At 41.9% G+C, this 22,195-nt stretch overlaps 1 protein-coding gene across 1 annotated transcript in view; it reads left to right on the top strand.

The window, feature by feature from the left end:
* KCNK1 (potassium channel, two pore domain subfamily K, member 1) overlaps nucleotides 1–21,175 on the top strand; it is a 49,063-nt gene extending 27,888 nt beyond the window's left edge. Inside the window, exons 2-3 of the mRNA XM_012660169.1 lie at nucleotides 16,697–17,092; nucleotides 20,173–21,175. Coding sequence (XP_012515623.1) covers nucleotides 16,697–17,092; nucleotides 20,173–20,432 — 656 coding nt within the window. The 3' untranslated portion in view covers nucleotides 20,433–21,175. The remainder of the gene's footprint in view (nucleotides 1–16,696; nucleotides 17,093–20,172) is intronic.
* Nucleotides 21,176–22,195: the final 1,020 nt, after the last annotated feature.

Below are 22,195 nucleotides of genomic sequence, written 5' to 3'. Positions count from 1 at the left end.
TACTTGCAATGGGAAGTCATTGGAGGATTTTCATCTCAGGAGTGATAATAATTTTTCTTACTAAAAGATAACCATAGTGTTGTAACAGGTTTCATGGTGACTCCCAACAGGTAGGTTCACATCCTAACCCCTGGAACCTGTAAAGTGGCCTTATTTGGAAAAAAGCATTCTTGCAGATGTAATTGCAAGTTAAGGATCTCCAGATAAGACCCTCCTGGAGTATCCAAATGGGCCCTGAATCCATGAGAAGTGTCCTTATGTGAGACAGAAAAGGAGAAGATACAAAGGGTAAGGCCGTGTGGAGACAGAGGCAGAGATTGAAGTTGTGCAGCCACACACCAAGGAAGCCACCTTCCTTGAATCCTGGAGCCAACAGAAACTAGAAGAGGGAGTGTGGCACTGCCAACATTGTGATTTCATGCTTCTGGCCTGCAGAACTGCAAGACAATAAATTTTTGTTATTTTAAGCCACCAAGATGGTGGTAATTCGTTATGGCAGCCACAGGAAATTAATACCAGTGCCTCGTAGGCTTGGCATATATGTTAGGGGGTGGAGAGGGGAATCTAAGGGGGAAGTAGGGCCTATTAAAATATTCCAAAAGCAAAGTCATGTGGCTTGGATCAACAGCAGTGGAAATGGTCTTGTTTAGAACATATTTTGGAAGTAGAACCAATAGGATTTGTGATTGATTAGATGTTGGGGACAAAGGAAAGAATTTTAAAAAACAAAAACTACTCAGTATTTGGCCTGAAGAACTAAACAGATTACCTAATACTGTTACCTGAAATGAGGAAGACTAAAGACTAAGGGAGGGGCAATTTGGGCTGAGGTTTTCAGCATCAGAGGTGATGCTGAGGGTGGTGGAGGTGTGGTCCTGGGTATAACATGATCACGAATCCTTTTGTGGACATATTGATTTTGAGATGTCAGTATCACATCCAAAATGAGATTCTGAATAGTATCTTGGCCTGAATTTGAAGCTCAGCAAAGAGGTAAGGGCCAGTGAGCTTGGAGTCATTAGTATATAGATCAGTGGTTTTCAACCTAGCTGTATAATGGAGTCCCTTGAAGAGCTTAAAAAAAAAAGAAAAAAATAACCATAACTATGTTTCATCTTGGACCATTGAAATGAAATCTCCAATGTATTTAAGAGCTCCCCAGGTGAGGTTAATGTCCAACCAGAGTTGGAGATTCACAGGTGTAAGGATGGTATTTAAAGCCATAGCTCTGAATAGGATCACCCATGGGAGCTGCACAGAAGATATGATGCTGCTAATAGGGTCTCAGGTACACTACACTCTGATCTCCCTCTGCTCTCAGGGTGGCTACAGTTTTGGGGCTGGCACCATTATTTTTTTCTTTTGGTGTGCCATGAGGTGAAAGAGAGAGGAAATGCCTGGTTCAGGGAGAGAGTGTATTTGTAGTAGAGGTCCGAGGGCTCAGACCTGGAGGGCTCTCTACCATGATGGCTTGCCTAGGAGGAAGGACCAGCAAAGGAAACAGAGAAAGATTCTTGAGCTGGGCGATGGTGGTGAGAACAAGGTGTGTGTGAAGCCAACAGAAAAAGGAGCTTCAGGAAGAGCACGCAATAAATTTGGGCAAATGGTGCTTAGAAGTTGAGAAAGGTGAGGATAGAATTAATTTGGGGATTTGGCAAGATGGATGCCATTGGTGGCCCTAAGACGACAGACCTATTTCACCAGAATGGTTTGGATGGAAGCATAGATTGAACCAGTTGAGGCAAAGTGAGTGTATTTTGAGCCCATAAATCCTCCCACCAAACCAGAAACAGTGAGTGAGACTTCTTATTGGTACCTGGCTTCTGCTGTTCCCCGTTAAAATCCATCATTTCTGAGAGTTAGAAAATTTTATTCAAAATGACTTTGTTGAACCAAATATTTAATCTTCTGGAATATAGTACATGAATCCCGTTATTAATGTGTCAGTTTTATAAACGGCATCTCATCCGTGCTTCTGTTCCTTCCATTTAATTCTTTTTCTTTTCAGTATGACTTCGCTCTAGATGAAGGCCTCTTGGCATTTCCCTGGGCATGTGCGATTGTTTAGCTTTTGCTAGCCCGTTTGTCTTGAGAGCGGTTGTTCTAGCTTAATGAATCACAGCTGCTTCGTAGGTGAATGTGAATGGTGCTGTCAAATCTCATTGCTTGGGACATAGTCCAGGCTCAGCAAACATGAGTTGAAACTTAAGGCAAAAATAACCCTATGGCAGACAATGCAACTGCCCCAGGGAGAGCAAGGGGCATGTTTCAAGGTCTCTTGGGAAGAGGGTACAGGAGCCACTGCTGTGGATGAGGAGCTTCTACCCTTTAGAGCCCCCTGCCCGTTACCTGCTTGTCCTCTGTTCAATCCTCAGTTCCCTCCTCAGTGTCTCATGATGCTCAACAGAGAGGGCTGCCTTGCTGTTGGAGTTTTGGCTACAAATTCTCTGTTCCACTCTGGCACTCTGCTCTGGAAGGATCTTTGGACACCCAGTCGTTTCTAGTATTATGGAAGTCATTTAGCATGTGTGCAGGAGCTGTGTAGTGGCTCATCGCAGTTCCTATAGCCTCAGTGAGATAGCATTTTCTGGAACACTGCACATCAGCGACAGCTTGGTAAGACCAGGAGGAACCTCTCCAGACTGGTAATCAGGCCTGGGCATCTTCAAGAGTTCTGTTCCATGCTGCACAGGAGCAGACAGCTGATTGACTTTAAGTCCCTGGAAACTCTGAGAGAACCCCAAAATATATTCCCCTCTATGCAATTTCCCCTTGTACTTTTGGGTTGTCTATGGCCTGGGAGTGAGTGCCCTCGAAGAACATTCTGAGAGTTTGACTCTTCCATTGGAGGAGATTATGGAATCAGTACAGATTTGGAGGGCTTCAAATTAAGAAATCATGTTTGGCTGTACCTTAATGTTTGCAAGTGCTAATAACCTCTGTGCTATAATTTATTTTCTGTATATATGGTAAGGTATACTTTTAGTACTGTCTATACAAAAGCAGGATTTTTAGGAGTAAAGAAAATCTAGGACTTCCTATTAGAGGTTGTCCAGGTAAAAAACTGTGTTCCTACATCCACATTTCCAAGCCTCAAGTTTTTTACTTTTTATTATGGTTATTTTCAAACATATAGAAAATAAGAGAGAATTATATAACAAATACACAGTGCATACATAAAGCAGCTGTCAAAACTTTTGAGTCTTGCCTTTCTTGTTCCATTCATCCCACACACCTCCTCCACTTTCTTTTTATCTTTTTCCTGGCATATCATTAGTAAGTTTTTTACCAGGAGATGCTATAGTAACATGGCCCCAAACCCTCAGCGGCTTACAATAATAGAGTTATTTCTTGCTCAAGTTAAATGTTTGTCTTGGGTGCAGGTGGCTCCCGTTCCTCACCTTCTTTATTCTGCACCAGGACGGAGAGGTGGTCTTCCAGGGGAGATCCCAGTCAGGGTTGTTTCCGAAGGGGATCTGGCATGAATCGGACCATCACCTACAGCCAAGAGCCAAGAGAAGCCAGATTTTCAAGAGGAAATGTCTATCAGTGTTATGAGACACTTAGGAGAAGTAAAAATATGTATTTTTCTGCATAAATAGTGTAATAGCATTTTTATTAATTAATCTGCACCCTAGAGATAGGGAGTTAACATCCGAAGTTCCCTAAGTAGAACTATATATCCCAGGGGAAGTGCGCGTTTGAAAGACCCTAACTAGGAGTCCACTTTCCAGGGGATGTCTCAAGTCCTTAAGTATCTAGACTAGAGAGTCCATTAATTAGCATAAGGAGTGCTCAAAGTAATTTTTCATTGGTAAATGGGTAGTTTTCAAGTTATATAGATTGACCGGAGATACTGTTCATCTACTCTTGCGTAAAGGGGTGTATCTTAGTCCCTTTGGGCTGCTATAACAAAATACCTTGGACTGAGTAATTTATAAATGACCAATTTATTTCTCATAGGTCTGGGGGCTAGGAAGTCCAAGATTAGGGTGCCAGTGGATTTGGTGTCTGGTGAGGACTTGCTCTCCGCTTCACAGGTGGTGCCTTGTTGTGTCGTCACGTGGTAGAAGGGGCAAACACAGGCTCCCTTGGGCCTCTTTTGTAAGAACACTAAGCCCATTTACAAGTTTATGAAGGCAAAACCCTTATCACCTAATCGCCTCCCGAAGACTCTGCCTCTTAGTACTATTGCACTGGGGATTAGGTTTCAACGTTTGAATTTGTGAGGTGGCGGGGCGGGGGGCACAAATATTCAGACCCGAGAAGGGAATAAAATCTTTGGACACTCAGCAAATGGATATCCTTCAGAACAGGATTCTAAGTCTAGGACTCCATCCTGTTCTGTTTTCTGCCACTTATTAAAGGATCCTGAGGATTCTGTCACCTGATTTGACTAGAAGGTGTTGACTCCAGCTGCTGTGATAGAAATAGTGTTGCATCTGCCTCCAGCAAACCTTTCAGGTACCTAAAGGAGAGAGCTTGAACTTCCCTGAGCTTACAACAGATGGTGTGACTCTTTTGTGCCTCTTTTCCTTATAATATCCCACCTAGTAGAGAAGTCTCAGGAGAGGGACCTGCAGATCTCACCTAGCTTTCATCACGGAATCTACTAGCTGTGTACCCATAAGAATGTGACTGTGGTAGATGGCTGCTGTATTGGGTCAGTTTGTAGTGAGGGGAATAAGAACTTGAGACGGAAGCATTTAAATTTTTCTCTGGGGTGGGGTGGGATCATTAGTGTCCTCCCAAACTACAGAGCAGCCATAAAATTCTGACAACCCAAAATAAGTGACTGAGTCAAAGATCTCAGCCAATGGAGGTTTATTAAGCCAAAGTTTGAGAATGTGCCTGGGAAAAATAAACCATGTGCACCTGTGACAGTTTTTCCAAAGGAGGGTTTGGGAACTTCATTATTTAAGGGAAGAAGACATACAGGAAAGAAAAAAAAAAAGGAGGAGATAGTGAGGCAAATGGCTACAGTGTTGTAAGGCCTGGGAAATCTACAATTTACATAAGATAAGGGCAATGTTAGAAGAGAAAAAGGAAGTATCAATTGTGTATTAATAGATGTCTCTGGGTAGGTGGAAGAATGACTGATCTTGTCTTGTCTCTGTTCTGCACCTGGGAAGATAAACCTGTAATCAATATTATTAGTGTGGAATCTAACAGATTTTTAGGAACTAGACTTAGCCTGCAGACCTAAAGGTGCAATTCACACGTTCTTGTTTATGGGAGGTGGCAAAGAATTTCCTTATGAATGATATGTGGGTGCAGTCCTTGTAGATGCCTGAGGCCTTTTACCTTTCCACTTGGATCTGGCTGATGCATATATTGTTAGTAGCAGCTATTCATTTGGAAGGGGGTGTTGCATGACTCGGCCTCCAGGTTTGACCTTCCCTTTTGCGTAAGGAGTTGGGGGATGGTTCCTAGATTTTTATATTCCTATATGGTTTCTATATATCAGATTAGTTCCTAAGTGCTGCTGTTAGGTCTTTAATTGTTATCAAGGACTTCTTTAACGACATCTAACCATCAATGGGAAAGAAGGTGTATTGAAAGACTCGGGAGTATTTAAGTGTATGCAGAGAACAGAAGGCAGCACACAGAGAATGTCTAACCACTGTACCTAAGCACAGTGGCCAATCTGAAAGACAGCACGTATTGTGGCAGTAATTCAATTAGTCACTTCCTTCAACATCAGTGGAAGAGTTTACCTTCACGTTGCTTCCTATGTGTGCACAATTGTCTGTGCTAATTGTTTTAAATGGACTATTTAATTTAGTGCTCCCAACACTTGCATGAGGCAAGAAGGAGTATTCGTATTTGACAGATGAGGAAACTAAGGTATAACATTTTGCAGGGTCACATAGCTGGTAAGAAGCAAAACCAGAGGTCACATTTAGAAAATGTAATTCCTCAGCCTGTTCCCCTAACCAAAGTCTATACAGTAACGGAAAAAGAAAAATGTGTTTACTTCATTCCAGGAACATCTTCGTCCAAAAGGTGCAGCGATTCCCACCAAGGCAAGGTAGACACCACGTTTTCCTCCCAGGGTCACAGAAGCCTTAGCAAGTGCCTGTTCTGAGTTCCTGTGAATGGAGGAGTGGAGGTTTGGTTGGATCCAGGGTTCCCCATCCTTTCTACGATATGAAAGTTTAGGACAACTTTGCCTTCTAGTCTAAGCTAAGCTTTGGGCCCAGGCAAGAGCTGTATTGATTATCTGCTGGTTTGTGGGGAAGGAGTGCAAATTCAGCGTGGTGTGGCTTCTCCTTGTCGTCTAGCATATCCCTGATTACCGTTTGAGCCTTTCTTCCCTCCACGGGGCAAGGTGCCCAGTTGTTCCCAGAGGAAAACACATTTAAATCTTATTGTCTGCACAGCATTCATGCCCAGGGGAAAAATGCCTACAGCATGAATTTTAAAACGCTGTTCTAAAAGTGGATCACTGAAAAGCCTACAGTGTAATAACTTTTAAACCTCAGGCTAGTGATGCCTGCAGGATAATTTTATCAAACCTCAAGGCAAACCCAAGGGGGGTGGAAGGTGGAGGACATATTGCTTTGGTTAATAGGTCAAGAACCTTGTTTAAAATATTGGGGCTTTAGGAAAAACTAGATTCATTGTCACTGTTGGCTTCTTTAACTTTACTTCACTCTTTTATCCTGTTGCTAAAGTTCCTAACAAATGATCAAGAGTAAACGAAGGGGGAAATTTACAAAAGAAAGAAAAAAGGGCATATTAGAAGGTAACGTGTGATTGTTCCTCTGCTGTGCTGTTTTCCGCAATAATCAGGCTTTGGGACAGGTTTCTAACTCTCCCTGCAAGTCCCAAGGATAGACAAGTGGGTCTCTGTGTGACAGACACTCTGCTGCCTCCTAATTGAGAGGAGGGCATGGGTGCCGCCCAGGGCATGGAGCGAGAACGCCAGGACCTCATCTATGACAGGCTGCTATTGCTTACAAGACATTTATGGGGGTACATTCACCATGAACATGTATAAACCCTTTTACTCCTATTCTCATGGAAGTGGGACCAGGTAGGCCAGGGATAACCTGGACATTTCATCCAGATTAGACCAAGGTGAACAAAGGTGGTCAGAAGTCCTGGGAGGAACCCCAAGGCGAAGGCAGCAGTGAGTTAAAAGCAAACAGGACTAAGCAATATGCAGGCTCAGATCCATGAAGGATGAAGATGAGTCTGTATTTCGAGGAGGTAGCCTAGCCCTTCCCAAAGGCCACGGATCACGAGGGCAGGGGCGTGTTTCTGGGAGCTCCTGCTTGGGTGAGGTAGCCCTGTGGTCGTTGTCTTAGGTCTGTTCTAGCTCATGGTAACCCTTTATTCTGGAAATGTCAAGGAATTTCTCCAGCTCTTATTTTCTACATGGTTGGCCGCTGACCCGCTTCTATTTTTTCTTGTTCCTGCTCACCACTACCCCTGAGGCCATACTTAGACAATTGGTAAACACAGCACATGGTTCAAATACTGCCTCCCTCATGCACTTGTTCATTTAATCATGTAGTCTCTTTATTAGTAAAGTAGGGACATGCATGGCTGTCTCAGAGAGCTGATGTAAAGCTCGAAGGAGGTAATATGTATAAAGCATAACATATTAGATGCTTTCCATTCATTTTCTCCTTGAAATGGCCTTCCCAGGTCTGGAGTGAGGGAGGGACAAGAGTTAACAAGTAACAGACATGGAGGTGATTTAACACATTAATTTCTGTAAGAGTTGTATTTAACTCACTCTAGTTTTGACCCCAGGGCCACGTGAAACATATATAAGTAAGATCAACAATATCTTACTTGTTGATTTCTTATTGTTACAATTGACATTGACAATTTAATTCTAAAAATGTGGATTAAATGAATAGAAGTCAATAGATTTCATTTTTCTATTTATGTTTACTTTTAAATTCCATTTTCATAATAAAACACTGTAGCCCCAAGGAAAAGTTTCTGATTTTTGTGTGTGGCAGTCAATGTGTTAAAGCAGTGGTCCCCAACCTTTATGGCATCAGGAGCTGTTTTCACGGAAGATAATTTTTCCTTGGACGGGGCGGGGTGTGGGGGCTGGGAGAGCTCAGGTGGTGACACAAGCTTTGGGGAGCGGCTGTAAATACAGATGAAGACTTGCTCACTCCCCGCTCATCTCCTGTTGTGCAGCCCCTGCTTCCCAAGTTTCATGGAAGACAATTTTTCCACTGGACGGCGGTGGGTGGGGGTGGGGTGTGTGTATGGCACGGAGCTCTGTGGCCTGGTCCCCAACAGGCCATGGACTGGTCCAGGTCTGCAACCCTGGGGTTGGGGACCACAGATTTAAAGGTTTCAGAAGCTCATACTATTCGTATCCTAATTATCCAGAGACCACATTGCCTGACTTTTCCATAAATGCTCTCAAGCACATCCCCTGTATTCCTGTTCCTGTCCAGTACCCTGGAGTCTTCCTGGTTTGATTACTGGAACAAGCTCCTCAGGGCTGCTACTACTCTAGGCCAGGCTGATGGGCACTTCCAGAGCCTGGCTCCTGTCATGCTCTCCTTTTGTGTTAAGCATGTCTTTTTATTCTGATGCTTTGACATCTTAGGCTTTGCTGGCCCTGCAGGAACTGCCCTTCCCAGGATTAGCCAACTCCTAGGGAGAGTGAAGGACTCACTATGGGTATGCCTTTCCTGTGCACACCGAACAATCCGGAGCCCACATCCCCAGCCACCTTCCATATCAGGCTCTCACATTCTGGGCCACTATTGCTCTGTCCTAGTCACTTCAGGGCCTGATACCAGACAACCAGGGACAACCCCTATATTCCAAAGCCTGTTGAAATTATTCTAACCAGTCAACCCTAAACCTGCTGATACTGCTTCGTCCATTTCTTCCTGCGGAAACTATGGTAAGGTTTTCCCTTTTCTCCCTCTGCCTCCTGACCAACCCCAGTGCTTTCCAGGTGCCCCCTATCCCCCAGCGTGGCATGCCCCTGTTCCTGACACCTGTGAGTGACAAGCTTTCTTTTCAATCATGATCATCTCTTGACCGTACCTGAATAATAATAAAACCTACATTGTAAAACACCTTCTCTGGCTGTGATGGTTAATTTTATATGTCAACGTGACTGGGCTAAAGCATGCATAGATAGCTGGTAAAACATTGTTTCTGGATGTATCTGGGAGGGTGTTTCTGGAAGAGATTAGCAATTGAATCAGTAGACTGAATAAAGAAGATCCACCCTCACCAATGTGGGCGGGCAGCATCTAATTCGTTAAGGGCCCAAATAGAACAAAAAGGCGAAGAAAGGGCAAATTCTCTCTTTTTGAGCTGGGATATCCATACTCTCCTGCTCTTGGACTGGGAGTCATGCCATTGGCTCCCCTGGTTCTCCGGCCTTTAGATTTGGACCGAGTTGCACGACTGGCTTTCCCGGCTCTCCAGCTTGCACATGACATGTTATGGGACCTGTCAGCCTCCATGATTACATCAGCCAATTCCCATAATAAGCCTCCTCTTCTCTCTCCTCTCTCTCTCTCTCTCTCTCTCTCTCTCTCTCTCTTTCTATCATTTATCTCCCATTGGTTCTGTTCCTCTGGAGAACCCTGACTAATATAGAAGTTGATTCCAAGAAGTGGTTGTGCTCCTGACAAATACAAAAAAATGTGCAAGTGGCTCTAGAACTGGGGTAGAGGCTGCAAGAGTTTGGAGGCGCATATGAGAAAAAGCCTGCATTGCTGTGAATGGATTTTTATTTTTATTTATTTTTTTCTTTTCTCCTCCCTCCCCTCTTGCAAATGGATTTTTAGAGGGGATTCTGGTGAAGCCTCAGAAAGAAAAGAGGAAAACTGAAAAGAAAGCCTCAATCTTAGAGAACACCTAAGTGGTCTTGAACAGAATGTTGTAGAACTATGGACAATAAAGGCCATGCTCATCATGATGGTCTCAGACAGAAATGGGTGGAGCATGTTATTAGACAGTGGAGGGAAAGCCATCCTAATTGTAAAGTGGCAAAGAACTTGGCTGAATTGTGCTCATGTTCTAGTGTTTTGTGGAAGGTAGAACTTGGGAGCATTGAACTTGGATACTTGGCTAAGGAAATTTCTAAGCAAAATGTGGAAGTTGTGGCTTGGCTTCTCTTGAATGTGAAAAGAGAGAAAAGATTTAAAGACAGAATTCTTGGCCAAAAAAGAAGCAGCAGAAATTAAGGATTGGGAAAATTCTCAGCCTAGCCATATTATAAAAAATAAGATGCCGGGTGTGGTGTTTTGCACCTGTAATCCCAGTAGCTACTCAGGAAGCTGAAGTGGGAGGATCACTTGAGCCCCCAATAGTTCAAGACCAGCCTGGGCAATATAGAGAAACCCCGTCTGTAAAAGAAGAAAATCAGAAAGCTTGTTGGGAGAGGGAGAACACCAAGGGTGTGGCAAAACAATCATCTGATAAATAGATTAGTCAACCATCTAAACAGAAGCCAACACTCTGGCAATTCAGAAGTAATCAGGGCTGCCCCCCGCATCACAGGTCCAGGGTGCAAAAGCCCAAGTGAGCCAGTGTGGGGCCACCACAGCGAGCCCCTGTTAGGGCAGTCCCAAGTGTAGCAGTGTGGCAGGGCTGCCTTAGCAACCCCAGGACTGTGGAGCCGTAAACACACAATGCTAGTCTGGGAGTCTCAAGGGAAAGACCCAGGCACAGAGGCGCCATGGGGGCAAGGCCGCCACCCTAGGGGCTTGGGAAGGTGGGACTGCAGCCCTGGGAGGGCTGGAGGGCAGAGCATGGAGCCAAAGATTGTTCTTGAGCCTCAAAACTTTGGACTTGCCAGGGACCTTTCTTCTTTTCTGTTTCCTTTCTTCTACTTCTATTTCTCCTTTTTGAAATGGAGATGTCTATTCCATGCTTGATTTATCATTATATCTTGGAAGCACATAACTTGTTTAATTTTACAGACTCACAGCCAGAGAATTCACCTCAATGAATCTTACCTTGTTTCTCACCCACTTCTGATGTAGATGATATTTAAATGAGACTTTGGAATCTAGACTCCTGAGTTGATGCTGGAATGAGTTAAGATTTTTGGAACCATTGGGATGGAATGAATGTATTTTGCTTGCAAGAAAAACGTGAAATTTTGGGAGGCCAGGGGTGGAATGCTATAGTGTGAGAGTCTGTGTCCTCCCTAAAGGAGCTCAGGAAGTTTTACCCCAAAATATGACTCCTCGGTATAAAGAGTATTTTGAATTAAAGGTCCTTAGAGGTCAACTGGCATTGGAAGGCCTTTCCCTCTATCTGCATAAAAACTGGACCCATCAAAAAGAACAATTGTCTTTTCTTCCCCTCCCTGTTATCTCAATATATTGTAGGAAAGAAGATCAAGAATGCAACCAGACCTGGCCCAAATCATTTTAAATATAATATCTGTCCCTCGGGTTAATTTAAGTTGCAAAGAGAATCATTTACAAGTCAATCTGTTTCCCCCCATCCATTTAGTCTCCTAAGTATCTATTCATCCTTCCTAGGTAACCACGTATTGCCACTCAACATAATTACCTATATCCCTTATCTCCCCGCCCCTCTGAAATGAGGGTATATAAACTTCTAGACCCCATTGGAATATTGGATAATCACTCTGTGATTCTTCCCATGTGCACAGTAAATAAATCTGTAATCTCTTTCTCTTACTAATCTGCTTTATTGTGAGTTGATCTTTTAGTGAAGCTTCTGGGGTGAAGGGGAAGTTTCCCTTCACCCCTACACCCCCAAATTGACATGTTGAAATCCTAACCTCCAAGGTGATGGTATTAGGAGTTGGAGCCTTTGGGGGGTGCTTAGGTCATGAGGATGGATCCCCCGTGAACGGGGTTAGTGCCCTTCTGAAAGAGACATGATAGAGACTCTTTGCCCCTCTGCCATGTGAATGAAACTAGAGTGAGGAAGTGGCCCTCATCAGATGCCAAATCTGCTGGACTTCCCAGTCTCTGGAACTGTGAGAATAAAAATTTCTTTTATCTATAAACCACCCAGTCTGTGATATTCTGTTATCGCAACCTGAGTAGACTAAGATACCCACTGATGAGGAGCCACTGGGGTAACATATGTGAAAAAACCTGGTCCCATGTCTAGGGCATACTAGGCAGAGTTCTTTAATTTGCTCTGGCAAATAGCATCTCTCATCATTTTTAGTTTCTCATTAACCAGGCTACTTTTGTGGATTTCTGGTCCTTAGGAAAGGATATTAAAGAAAACAACAACAATTTTGTGGCATCATCAACAAGTGCAATATTGACATCTCTGCCCTCAAATGGGTTTCAGAATTAAACAAGTCAGGGTGACAGAGTTTCATTTTAAGTCCTTTTTATTTACTTTATTTAATCCTAGTCATAAAACATTGTACATTTACTTTTTTAAAATGTTAGACATTAGCTAGCATGCTGTTTTTTAAACGGCTTGTCTAATTAACCTGTCATTTAATTTAGTAGAGAAAATATTAGAGGGGACTCTTTCTAGAGAGATAGCCAGTACTGAGAGTAAGAAGCCCATCTTATTTGTGTCTGGGGAAGCTGAGAAGCTGCTAGCAAGGAGGGTGAGTCTATTTTAGCTTTGGTTAGAAGGGGGACAAATCAACCTTTTGACGTGAGCTGTTTCCTTATCACTTACCCCTATCAATCCTGCTGCCCCCAACCAAGGCGGCATCAGGGAGTTACTGGATGCAAAAGCTTTAGGTAATATTCTTAGATTTTAAAAATGTGAGTGCTTGGGATTCCAGGAAAGCTGTACTAATACTGTGAAGTAATGTGCTTATGACCCCACATTCGATTGTGGGCCGTGTTTCTGTGCTGCTTTTATCTGGCCCCATAACTTAACAAGGCATAAAAAGGCAGTGCTCAGTAGATGGTTCAGTGGAACAAGCCATCTTGTCTGTGGAGTCTGAGAAGGTAAAGAGATTATTACCTCATTTTTTTTCTCCCAGTAGGGAACAGTATAACTATGATGATTAGAAAAAAAAGCGCCCCAGTTTAAAGTCACTTACAGCACCAGTGTAACTGCTCACTGTGGGGTGGATAGCAGATAGCACTGTGGTCCGGGAGCCTGGAGAGACTGAAAGTAGGGGAGGTCATGGTTTTCCCCGCCGGGGGCATACAGTACAGTGGGAAAGCGATAATGAATGAGCTAAAGTTTAGGATTGCAAAGTAAAGTCTGTTTTACAGAAGATGAAACATTGCATCTGATTTCAATATCTCTATTGCAGTTGATTTCAGAGGCCAGCCTTCTTTTGTAGCTTTTTTTTTTTTTAGCATGCATCAAGCTAACTTAATGGAGAATGTATACATTGATCCATATCATACTAAATAATGTAAATAAATGAGGCTATAGTATTATACTCTCCAGGTCACAACATGGGGTCCTTGTAAGCTGCACCTCTCTCCAAAGCGTCTGGTACGTGTGAAGAAGTTGCATATCAGTGACTTGCTGGGATGTACTAAGAGGAGCCCACAAAGGCTGTCTGTCTTGGCCCTCATTCAGGAGAATTTAAATACCAGAAAAACCAGAAGGCCCATACCTGGCACAGAATAGCCCCAGCTGGCATAGTGTCAGGGCTTATAATTAGAGTAGCCAGAAGGGAAGCCAGATTTTTAGGACTTGTCATCAGTATGACCACTCGTTATATGTACGGTCCCATATGCCCCACAGGTGCAAAGTCCTAACAGGAAACCTAGCAGTTGTGGAGGAGGAGGCTAGAATACAAGACCATTTGTATGAGGGAGTTTTATCTCAGGATCTCAACTAATTTTGAAGTAAGTTTTTTCAGTAGATTTTGTTATGCTCAATTTTTTGGGCTCCCAATTTATATTAATAGCCTTAGAAAAATCTAAAGAACTCCCAAATATGTAGGGTTTATTAATATTTTGCTAAATTCTAAATGGTTTGTGATGGAGTTAATTGTGGTTATATTATAAGATTTTCAAATATGAGCTTTGCTTCATGATTTATCTGTAGGTTCAATTGACTGAACTTGAATAAATTATTCACCACTTCATTAAAATTCAACAGGACTGAAAGTTTCCATTCCGTTGCATTAAGCTGTCTGTTGCAAAAGAATAGCTGCGTGGTCCATACGGAGGATGGTTTTCCCAATATGGCCCGCGCTAAAAGTGTAGGGAATACGAATGCCATGCAAAATTTATATTTCACTTTCCGTTAACAAAAATTATTTATGTACACATCAGAAGAAAATGGCTTTCAGCAGGGATCTGCATGTTGGTGACTTTTCACCTCTCAGTGGGAATGTATTAGAGTACTAGCATAAAAATGCCATCACTGCAGAGAGATCTGAGAGTCTTAGAATGATTATCTTTATTGCTTGGAGGAAACATTTTAGTAAATGAAATTTAGTTAACATTCTAATACAAAGCGCTATCATAATTTGAGAGAAAAGTCATATCCTAAATATTTTCGAACTAGAAATTTGTTTATTTTTTTTCCTCTACTAGAACCTAAACCGTGTAATTTATTGGAACAGATGGCGCAGAAGATGCGGGCTGTGTGAAATAGGTGCGTTATACTTTTAGGAAAAGCTAATTTATAAAAATGCTACCCCAGAAAGTCATAACATTGGAGACTTAAAGGCTTTTTGTAGTCCAGCTAACTCAGCTAATCTGTGCTTTCTCTGCCACATCCTCGCCAAAGTCAAATCCATCTCCTGCAGTCTCTGTTGACCCTCTAGTCGTGGGGGTACTTTTATCTCCTGGTACTTTTAGCCACTGGTCTGTCACTAAGTCTGTGAATCGCTTCCCAGTTGGTTTTGTTATAGTTAAATAAAGTTCCATTTTCAGATTCTATTCCAGATATCTGCGATCATCAAAATAGCCTTCCCTAAGGCCTAGCTAAAACTGTAGCTGCCATCAGCCCTGGTGTTTCTGGGATGTGGGCTGCTTTGCTCAGAACAAGCCCCATTCTTCTTGCACATTTTTTTTCCTTAAAACCAAACATTCAGAGTTTCCTGCCTCCATATGTTGCATGAACATTATTTGGTGTGCGCGCATCATCCTTCCCGTTGTTCTGTAGATACTCCCCAACTCGCCCATTTCCGTCTTTAAATACCAGGCCCAAAATTAGCCAGCGCATTCCAGGAGCAGTAGGGTGTGCAGGGACCAGATGGATTCAGGAACTGACACTTGGAATGATGATTCTTAACCATTTGGGGACACATACCCCTTTTGAAAATGTAAGCTCTGGAATCTGTTCACAAGAAAATGCATACGTGGGCAGAGGTACAAGTTTCCATACAATGTCAGAGGATTCCTGGGGCTCGCTATAGTTCATTCATAAACTGTGTACCCTCTGGGACGGAAGATTGAGAACCTTGACTCTGTTGTCTTTAGCCTGTACATGGGTATAAACAAGGGAATTTTTAAATAACCATATGGACTTAGGCCTTAGGTAGAAGGCAGAGAATTTGGAGGATCTGCCACTGAAGGTTTTATTTATTTTTAAGCAGGATGTATTTTAGAGATCAGATTTTGAAACTACTTTTCAATTATAATCGCATATGTGAGTTTTTCTTGGAATCTGTTTTCATAAAAGATGTATTTAGTTGGCTTTTTCCTGAATTGACTTGTTCAGACATGTTAGTCCTTTTAGGATAATGTGCTCATGAGATTTGAAAAACAGCCTGCCAAGCCTCAGGCCCTTCTGGGTTCTCTCCTGCTGACATTTGTTGGATGAAGAGCCCCTTGATTGGCTTGATTAGGGAATGACTCAAACCTTGTAGAAAGTAAAACAGGACATATGTTTTAACCACTCGTCCTAATGTAATTTAAAAAAAATTTTTTTGTGGAATTTACGGCATCTTTGCACATATGGAAATGACAGGAGGGAAAAAAACATGTCAGTTTCCAAATGTGCTATTTCAACAGATAATTGGGCAAAATATTTGAAAAGAAGTGCTCAATCCTTTGACTTGGTGTGCTTTAATCTTTTCTTCCTCTTTTTTGACGTCTGTATCTGCATTATGTCTACTCCACCCTCCCAGTGTACTCACTCGTATCAGCTTTCTATTCACACACCTTTATTTTATTTGTTAGTCATTCCTGTTAGAACATTCTATGAGTAGTGTGTTAGGAGATGAGTGTAGACTGGGGTTTAGATGCTAATGAGGATTCTTGGGGGTTGTGGGGGGCCCAGGTCAGCTCTGCTGAAGCAGATGGTGAGTTTTTCCTGGTGGTCTAAGCTGGTGTGGGCCTTAGCTCCCAACCACACAGAACTTTCTGTTCAGCCTGATGGTGAATCCAAGACCAGAGACTCTGATGTGCTGGAATTGCTGGTCAGAGTTTATAAAGAGTGGTGGATTTCCAAATTTTTGGCATCCACTGTTGAATTTTACTGATGTAACCATTATGCTGGAGCCTTTAAAATAGGAGACCTCTAAAGTCTCGTTCTTCTCCTCAGTTTGAGGGGAATAAGGGCAGACAATACACATATATTATTTAAAAATGTGTTTGCAGGCCAGGCGTGGTGGCTCACGCCTGCAATGCTAGCACTCTGGGAGGCCAAGGCAGGAGGATCGCTTGAGCCCAGGAGTTTGAGGTTGCTGTGAGCTATGATGACGCCATGGCACTCTACCCAGGGTGACAGAGTGAGACTCTGTCTCACAAAAAAAAAGTGTTTGCCACTCCCTCTCTTCCTCTTCACCCCAGTGACCTTGTTGTTCTTACAGGTTATGGCCACACCGTGCCCTTGTCGGATGGGGGCAAGGCCTTCTGCATCATCTACTCGGTCATCGGCATTCCCTTCACCCTCCTGTTCCTGACGGCCGTGGTACAGCGTGTCACCGTGCACGTCACCCGCAGGCCTGTCCTCTACTTCCACGTCCGCTGGGGCTTCTCCAAGCAGGTGGTGGCCATTGTCCACGCCGTGGTCCTCGGCTTTGTCACCGTGTCCTGTTTCTTCTTCATCCCGGCCGCTGTCTTCTCTGTCCTGGAGGATGACTGGAACTTCCTCGAATCCTTTTATTTTTGTTTTATTTCCCTGAGCACCATTGGCCTAGGAGATTATGTTCCTGGAGAAGGCTACAATCAAAAATTCAGAGAGCTCTATAAGATTGGGATCACGTGTGAGTATCAGGGTTCACGGGCTGCTCTTTCCATCTCTGTCATTCCAAAATCCACCTCGCCTGCCAGCGAAGAGTCATTCATAAAAGCCCTGACTGCTTTCCTCTCATTCATACGGCTTCTGAATCAACCACCTTCCCATAACTATTTCATTTCATGACTGCCTTTAAAACTCTGCATGCAAAAATCTTATTACTGAGTTATTTTTCCCAGGTACCTTAAAATGACTAATCGATTTCTTACATTACGATAATAATGTAATAGGCATTATATATTACAGGGTAAAAGTACATCATATGGAATGTACTTGATAACCAAATTTAATTAAAAAAAAAAAGGTTGTTCTACTTTATTAAATACTTTATTTTAAGCCCAAGAAAACTGGGCCTCAGATAGAGCCTGTTACTATCAATCATGTTCTTTAATTTACCAGGAAAATCTTAAAAGAGCTGCTCATCTCATTTGTCCATTTGGTTCTTTTTCGAAGAAGTTAGCCTATGTTAACTGTTTTCAGAATTTTATATTTGGAAAATAAAATGGGCATTAAGATTCAGATGGCCAGTGACTTATAACTTTTAAATAATTTTTGTTTTAAATTCAATATAATATCATAGAAAAGTTAGCCATCCATTTTCAAGAAGCTGTTCAGTTTCGTGTGAGCCTCCTATCTTTTTCAAGATGCATAGAATTGCAGTCATAATGTATACACAGTTTTCATTTCTGCCTTCTCAAGAATTTTTCAATTCTTGAGGTCATTCATGTCTTCTGGAAATCATAGCTGATACTCCAGAGTCAAACACTCTGTCCTGACCCTGTCTTGTAGTCTTAACCTCACAGAATGCTTAGTTGAACTGTGTGTATTTTAACATTTCCATTAACCCGTGGACTTGCCCAGAACAAAGACTTCACTCATAAATCCCCGATACTTTGAATAGCGCCTGGCTTCCGTACAAATTCAATAGATATTTGCCAAATGACTACAAGGATGATCTTATATTTCTTCTAGTTACCGTAAGGAATATTTATAGAGTCCATATAATATTTCACCAGGGGGCTATACCATATTCCAGCCATATCTCTATTATGGACCATTTAGGTTTCTGCTAATTTGAGAGTAATATAAATAACACTGTACAAAATGTCTTTGTATATTTATACTTTTTCCACTTTGATATCCTTCCAAGAAGTAGGATTACTGTCCTGAAGTGAATACACCTTTTTGTGACTCACAGAACATATTGACCTGGTACTTTCCAAATGGTGCTACAGGTTTACACTGCGACCAGCGCTATTTGAGCGTGACAGTTTCAGCACTCCTGGGGTGGTGGCCAATAGCATTATAGATGTTTTTTGTGTTTGTGAATTTGATAGAACCATAAACATTATCTTAACTTCTTTCTCATGTAATAGGTTATTATTTTATTATTTTTTATTTTTTTCATGACTTAGGAAAGTAGAATGTTTATGTAATTATGTTTGCTAGCTACAACACTTTTCCCCAGGGTAAACTGTCTTCTCATAAATTTTGCCCAGCATTTTAACTTCCTTAGTTTTTCTTATAATACTAAATCCTTGTGTAACATTTCATCACTTGGTACAATGTGGGTCATGTTTTTTTAGGCACTCTCCATAGAGTCAGTTTATGTTTCGAGTGTTAAGAACTTGAGTATCTAACAAATGAATGTTCCAAAGGTATGTTACTTGTGGATAGGACAAAGCCCATCAGATTTTCCTAAAACTCCTGGGTATTTTTGATAGCACTCAAGAGTTTAGCTAAATAATGATAAAAGAGAAGGAGTGGATGTGTCAGTTAGTCTAACAGTCATTACTGTTTCTATAATCCATTGTAGAATGTAGCACATTCGTACACTATATTATTATCAAAATCAATAGTCAAATTCTAAAGATACTAAAACTTGGCATTTTTGAGATAATCAGCCTCTTTATTCATATTACCCTGCCAAGTTTAGCTTTCTTACTTAATGTATTTTCTGAAAATCTTCCTCAAACATTTTATTACTGGGAAATGAACTCGAAATTTTTGTTGCTCTTGGAGTTTTCATTTTCACTTTTCTGTTCCTTTCCATGATGATTATTTTTTTCCCAGAAACTGATTTCTAAAATGTTGTAGCTCACTCAAAATCACCATTTCCCATCATAAATTCCACTGTACCCAAATCAACTGTTATTTTATTTTAAGAATAAGAAACTTGTAGAGTTATCTAGCCGGTGGTCCATGTGCCATAAAAAACAGCTGTCAAATAATGGAGAGCTCTGGTCTGCTGCTAGATTTAGGTGCAAGTGTAAATAGCCACACACAGAGACCTATTTAATATTGACATCGATTCTTAAAGGAATTTTGATTTAGCTTAAACTGCAATTCCTATAATTAGAGTTCTTATTCTGCAGTAGAAATCACAATAAGAGTATTGTTGAGTTCTTAAAAAGATGCCAAGCATTGTTCTGAGCACCCCAAGAGAAATAAACTTTTCTAAAATGTCACTGGCTTTTTGTAAGCCCCTGATTATAAAGCAGAGGTGACAAGCCCTCCTTGCATGGAAGGTCTCATTTGGATGAGTACAGTGTGTTATCTTATCTGTCTTTAACAATACCACATCAGCCCCAACTGTTTGTTTTCTCAGAAATTTCAGGGCCAGACATAGTGGCTCATGCTTGTAATCCTAACACGTTGGGAGGCTGAGGTGGAAGGATCGCTTGAGCCCAGGAGTTTGAGGTTGCAGTGAGCTATGATGAAGCCACTGCACTCCAACTTGGAGGAGTACCTAGCAACAGAGTAAGACCATGTCTCAAGAAAAAAAAAAAAAAAATTGTAGCCTGTGATTCTAAAATAATCCAAGTTCATAGAAGGTTAAGTCCTGCTTCATTGTCTTTCCCTCTTTGACAATGGGTAGTTCCTCTTTAAGCCATGGACTTCAAAACGTTCCTAGAAATTAGAAAACTGGCAATGAATTTATTCCTTAATAAATGTTTCCGGAAAGCATGGGAAGCGGGAGGTAAATCGCTTGTTACTTGATTTATCCATGACTGGATCACCCTGAGACGCTGTCCTGTTTCTCACCAGGTTACCTGCTACTTGGCCTGATTGCCATGTTGGTAGTTCTGGAAACCTTCTGTGAACTCCATGAGCTGAAAAAATTCCGAAAGATGTTCTACGTGAAGAAGGACAAGGATGAAGATCAAGTGCACATCATCGAGCATGACCAGCTGTCCTTCTCCTCCATCACAGACCAGGCAGCTGGCATGAAAGACGATCAGAAGCAAAACGAGCCTTTTGTGGCCACTCAGTTGTCTACCAGCTCCGATGGCTCCACCAACCATTAAGTGCAGGCTTTGCCGCACTGGGGTCAGGGCATGAGGAAAAGAGGCTTAGTTATGTTCATTTTTATCAGAATGTAAAAGCTAAGGTGATGCCATTTTAAGAAATATCTACTGTTTTGCAATATTTTAATAAACAACAACAACAACAAAAAAGCAAAAAACGAAACAAAGAAAGCTTTGACCTTGCAGGGATGTCTAATAAGTAAAGAAATAGGATGTGTACCTATAACCCATATGTGACAAAATTATTTAGACTTTGCATAGGAGAAGAATACTTGAAGTGGTATGCCGCTGTGGATAGAAGCAGATTTTATACTTTTAATTGGGAACTTTGGGGTTTGCGTTTAAATCATTTAGCTGAGGGCCAAATAGCAACATTTATATTTAAAAGCAAAAAAAAAAAAAAAAGCATAGAGATGTGTTTTATAAATAGATTTATGTGTACCAGTTTGCATGTGCCCATCCAAAATGATTATTTTTGTAGAATCTAAGTTAAACCTACTATTTATAATGCATAGGTAACCATTAACTATGTACATATAAAGTATAAATATGTTTATGTCCTGTACATATGGTTTAGGTCACCAGGTCCTAGTGTACTTCTTAAAACAAGATTATAGAACTTTTCTTTTGATTTCTCTTTATACTACAGAATCCAGAGTTGCTGCCACAAAATAAGGGGAATAATAAACTTAAGAGTGAGTAACTATAGCACTTGGCTACAATAAATGTTTCTACCCTCCTGCAATGCAGTGGTATCAGATGTCTAAAATGTTTATAAACATTTTTTTGGAAGTGAACAAATAACAAAGAATAGGATTTGTATAAAGGTTACGACACTTTGTTTTGAAAGTGCATTGCGGTTTGCAGCCACCTAGTACTAAAGCACAGAACTAGAACATAAAAGCCTCAAATGAACAGATTACGTTACATTAATCTGAGAATTTTAAATTTACAAGTGGAAATAAAGAAAAATCACAGCTGGTTGCAATGCAGTGATTTCATATATTGAAAGTTTCCCTCTGTGTAGATTATGTATAGGTACCCCTTTATAGAAACCACAAAGGTAACATTTAAATGATGCACTCAGGATTTTAGAAGACAAAATGAGAAAGACACCGTGTGATAAGAGATGCTCAGTGACCCCCTGGCCAAGCCTCACTTCCTGTGGGTAGCTGCCCAGGAGGTGGTGCCTGGGGAGTTGGTAAAAATCAGCGCCCTGCTGGCCAAGGCACTCCGATCGCAGGGCAGGGCCTCCTCACGTTAGGCAGCTCACTCAGTAATCTTCCAGCCCTGTCCTGCTCACAGCTTTGTCGTCCTTCAAACATCCTAAGTCCCCTAACTTAGAACAGGGCCCTTCTTTTTATTGTATAAAACTACATCTTATCTCAGAGCAATAAAACCGTACGTTTGGGGTAATATAACAAGGAGTTGCTTTGACCTCGTACCCCTCACCACCACCACCCCACCACCACCGGGCCACTTCATAGCTCCCATGCTGTGGGTTCTGTGGTCCGCAGATCCTTCGCAGTGTTTCCGAGTCTGGGTTCTGCTGCCCCGTAAGCACATTTCTTCCCTGTGACGGTGTCTCTGAGATGGAAGACAGCTGGGCGAGGGGCAGACCACTGGAGAAGGAGCGGAGTAGAGACTCCTTAGAGAACAGACACATGCATCGTGGCCGTGACGGGGTCTGAAAAGTCTGTGGTGATCACAATGCTTGGGTGAGCCTTGGAGAGTAGCATTCTGTTTTATGCAGTGCAGGGAAA

This window comes from Propithecus coquereli, unplaced genomic scaffold (assembly GCF_000956105.1).
Source record: "Propithecus coquereli isolate 6110/MARCELLA unplaced genomic scaffold, Pcoq_1.0 Scaffold66, whole genome shotgun sequence".
NCBI classification, from domain to species: Eukaryota; Metazoa; Chordata; class Mammalia; order Primates; family Indriidae; genus Propithecus; species Propithecus coquereli.
The sequence above is the reverse complement of the archived record's forward strand: the minus strand, read 5'-3'. Positions and strand labels throughout refer to the sequence as shown.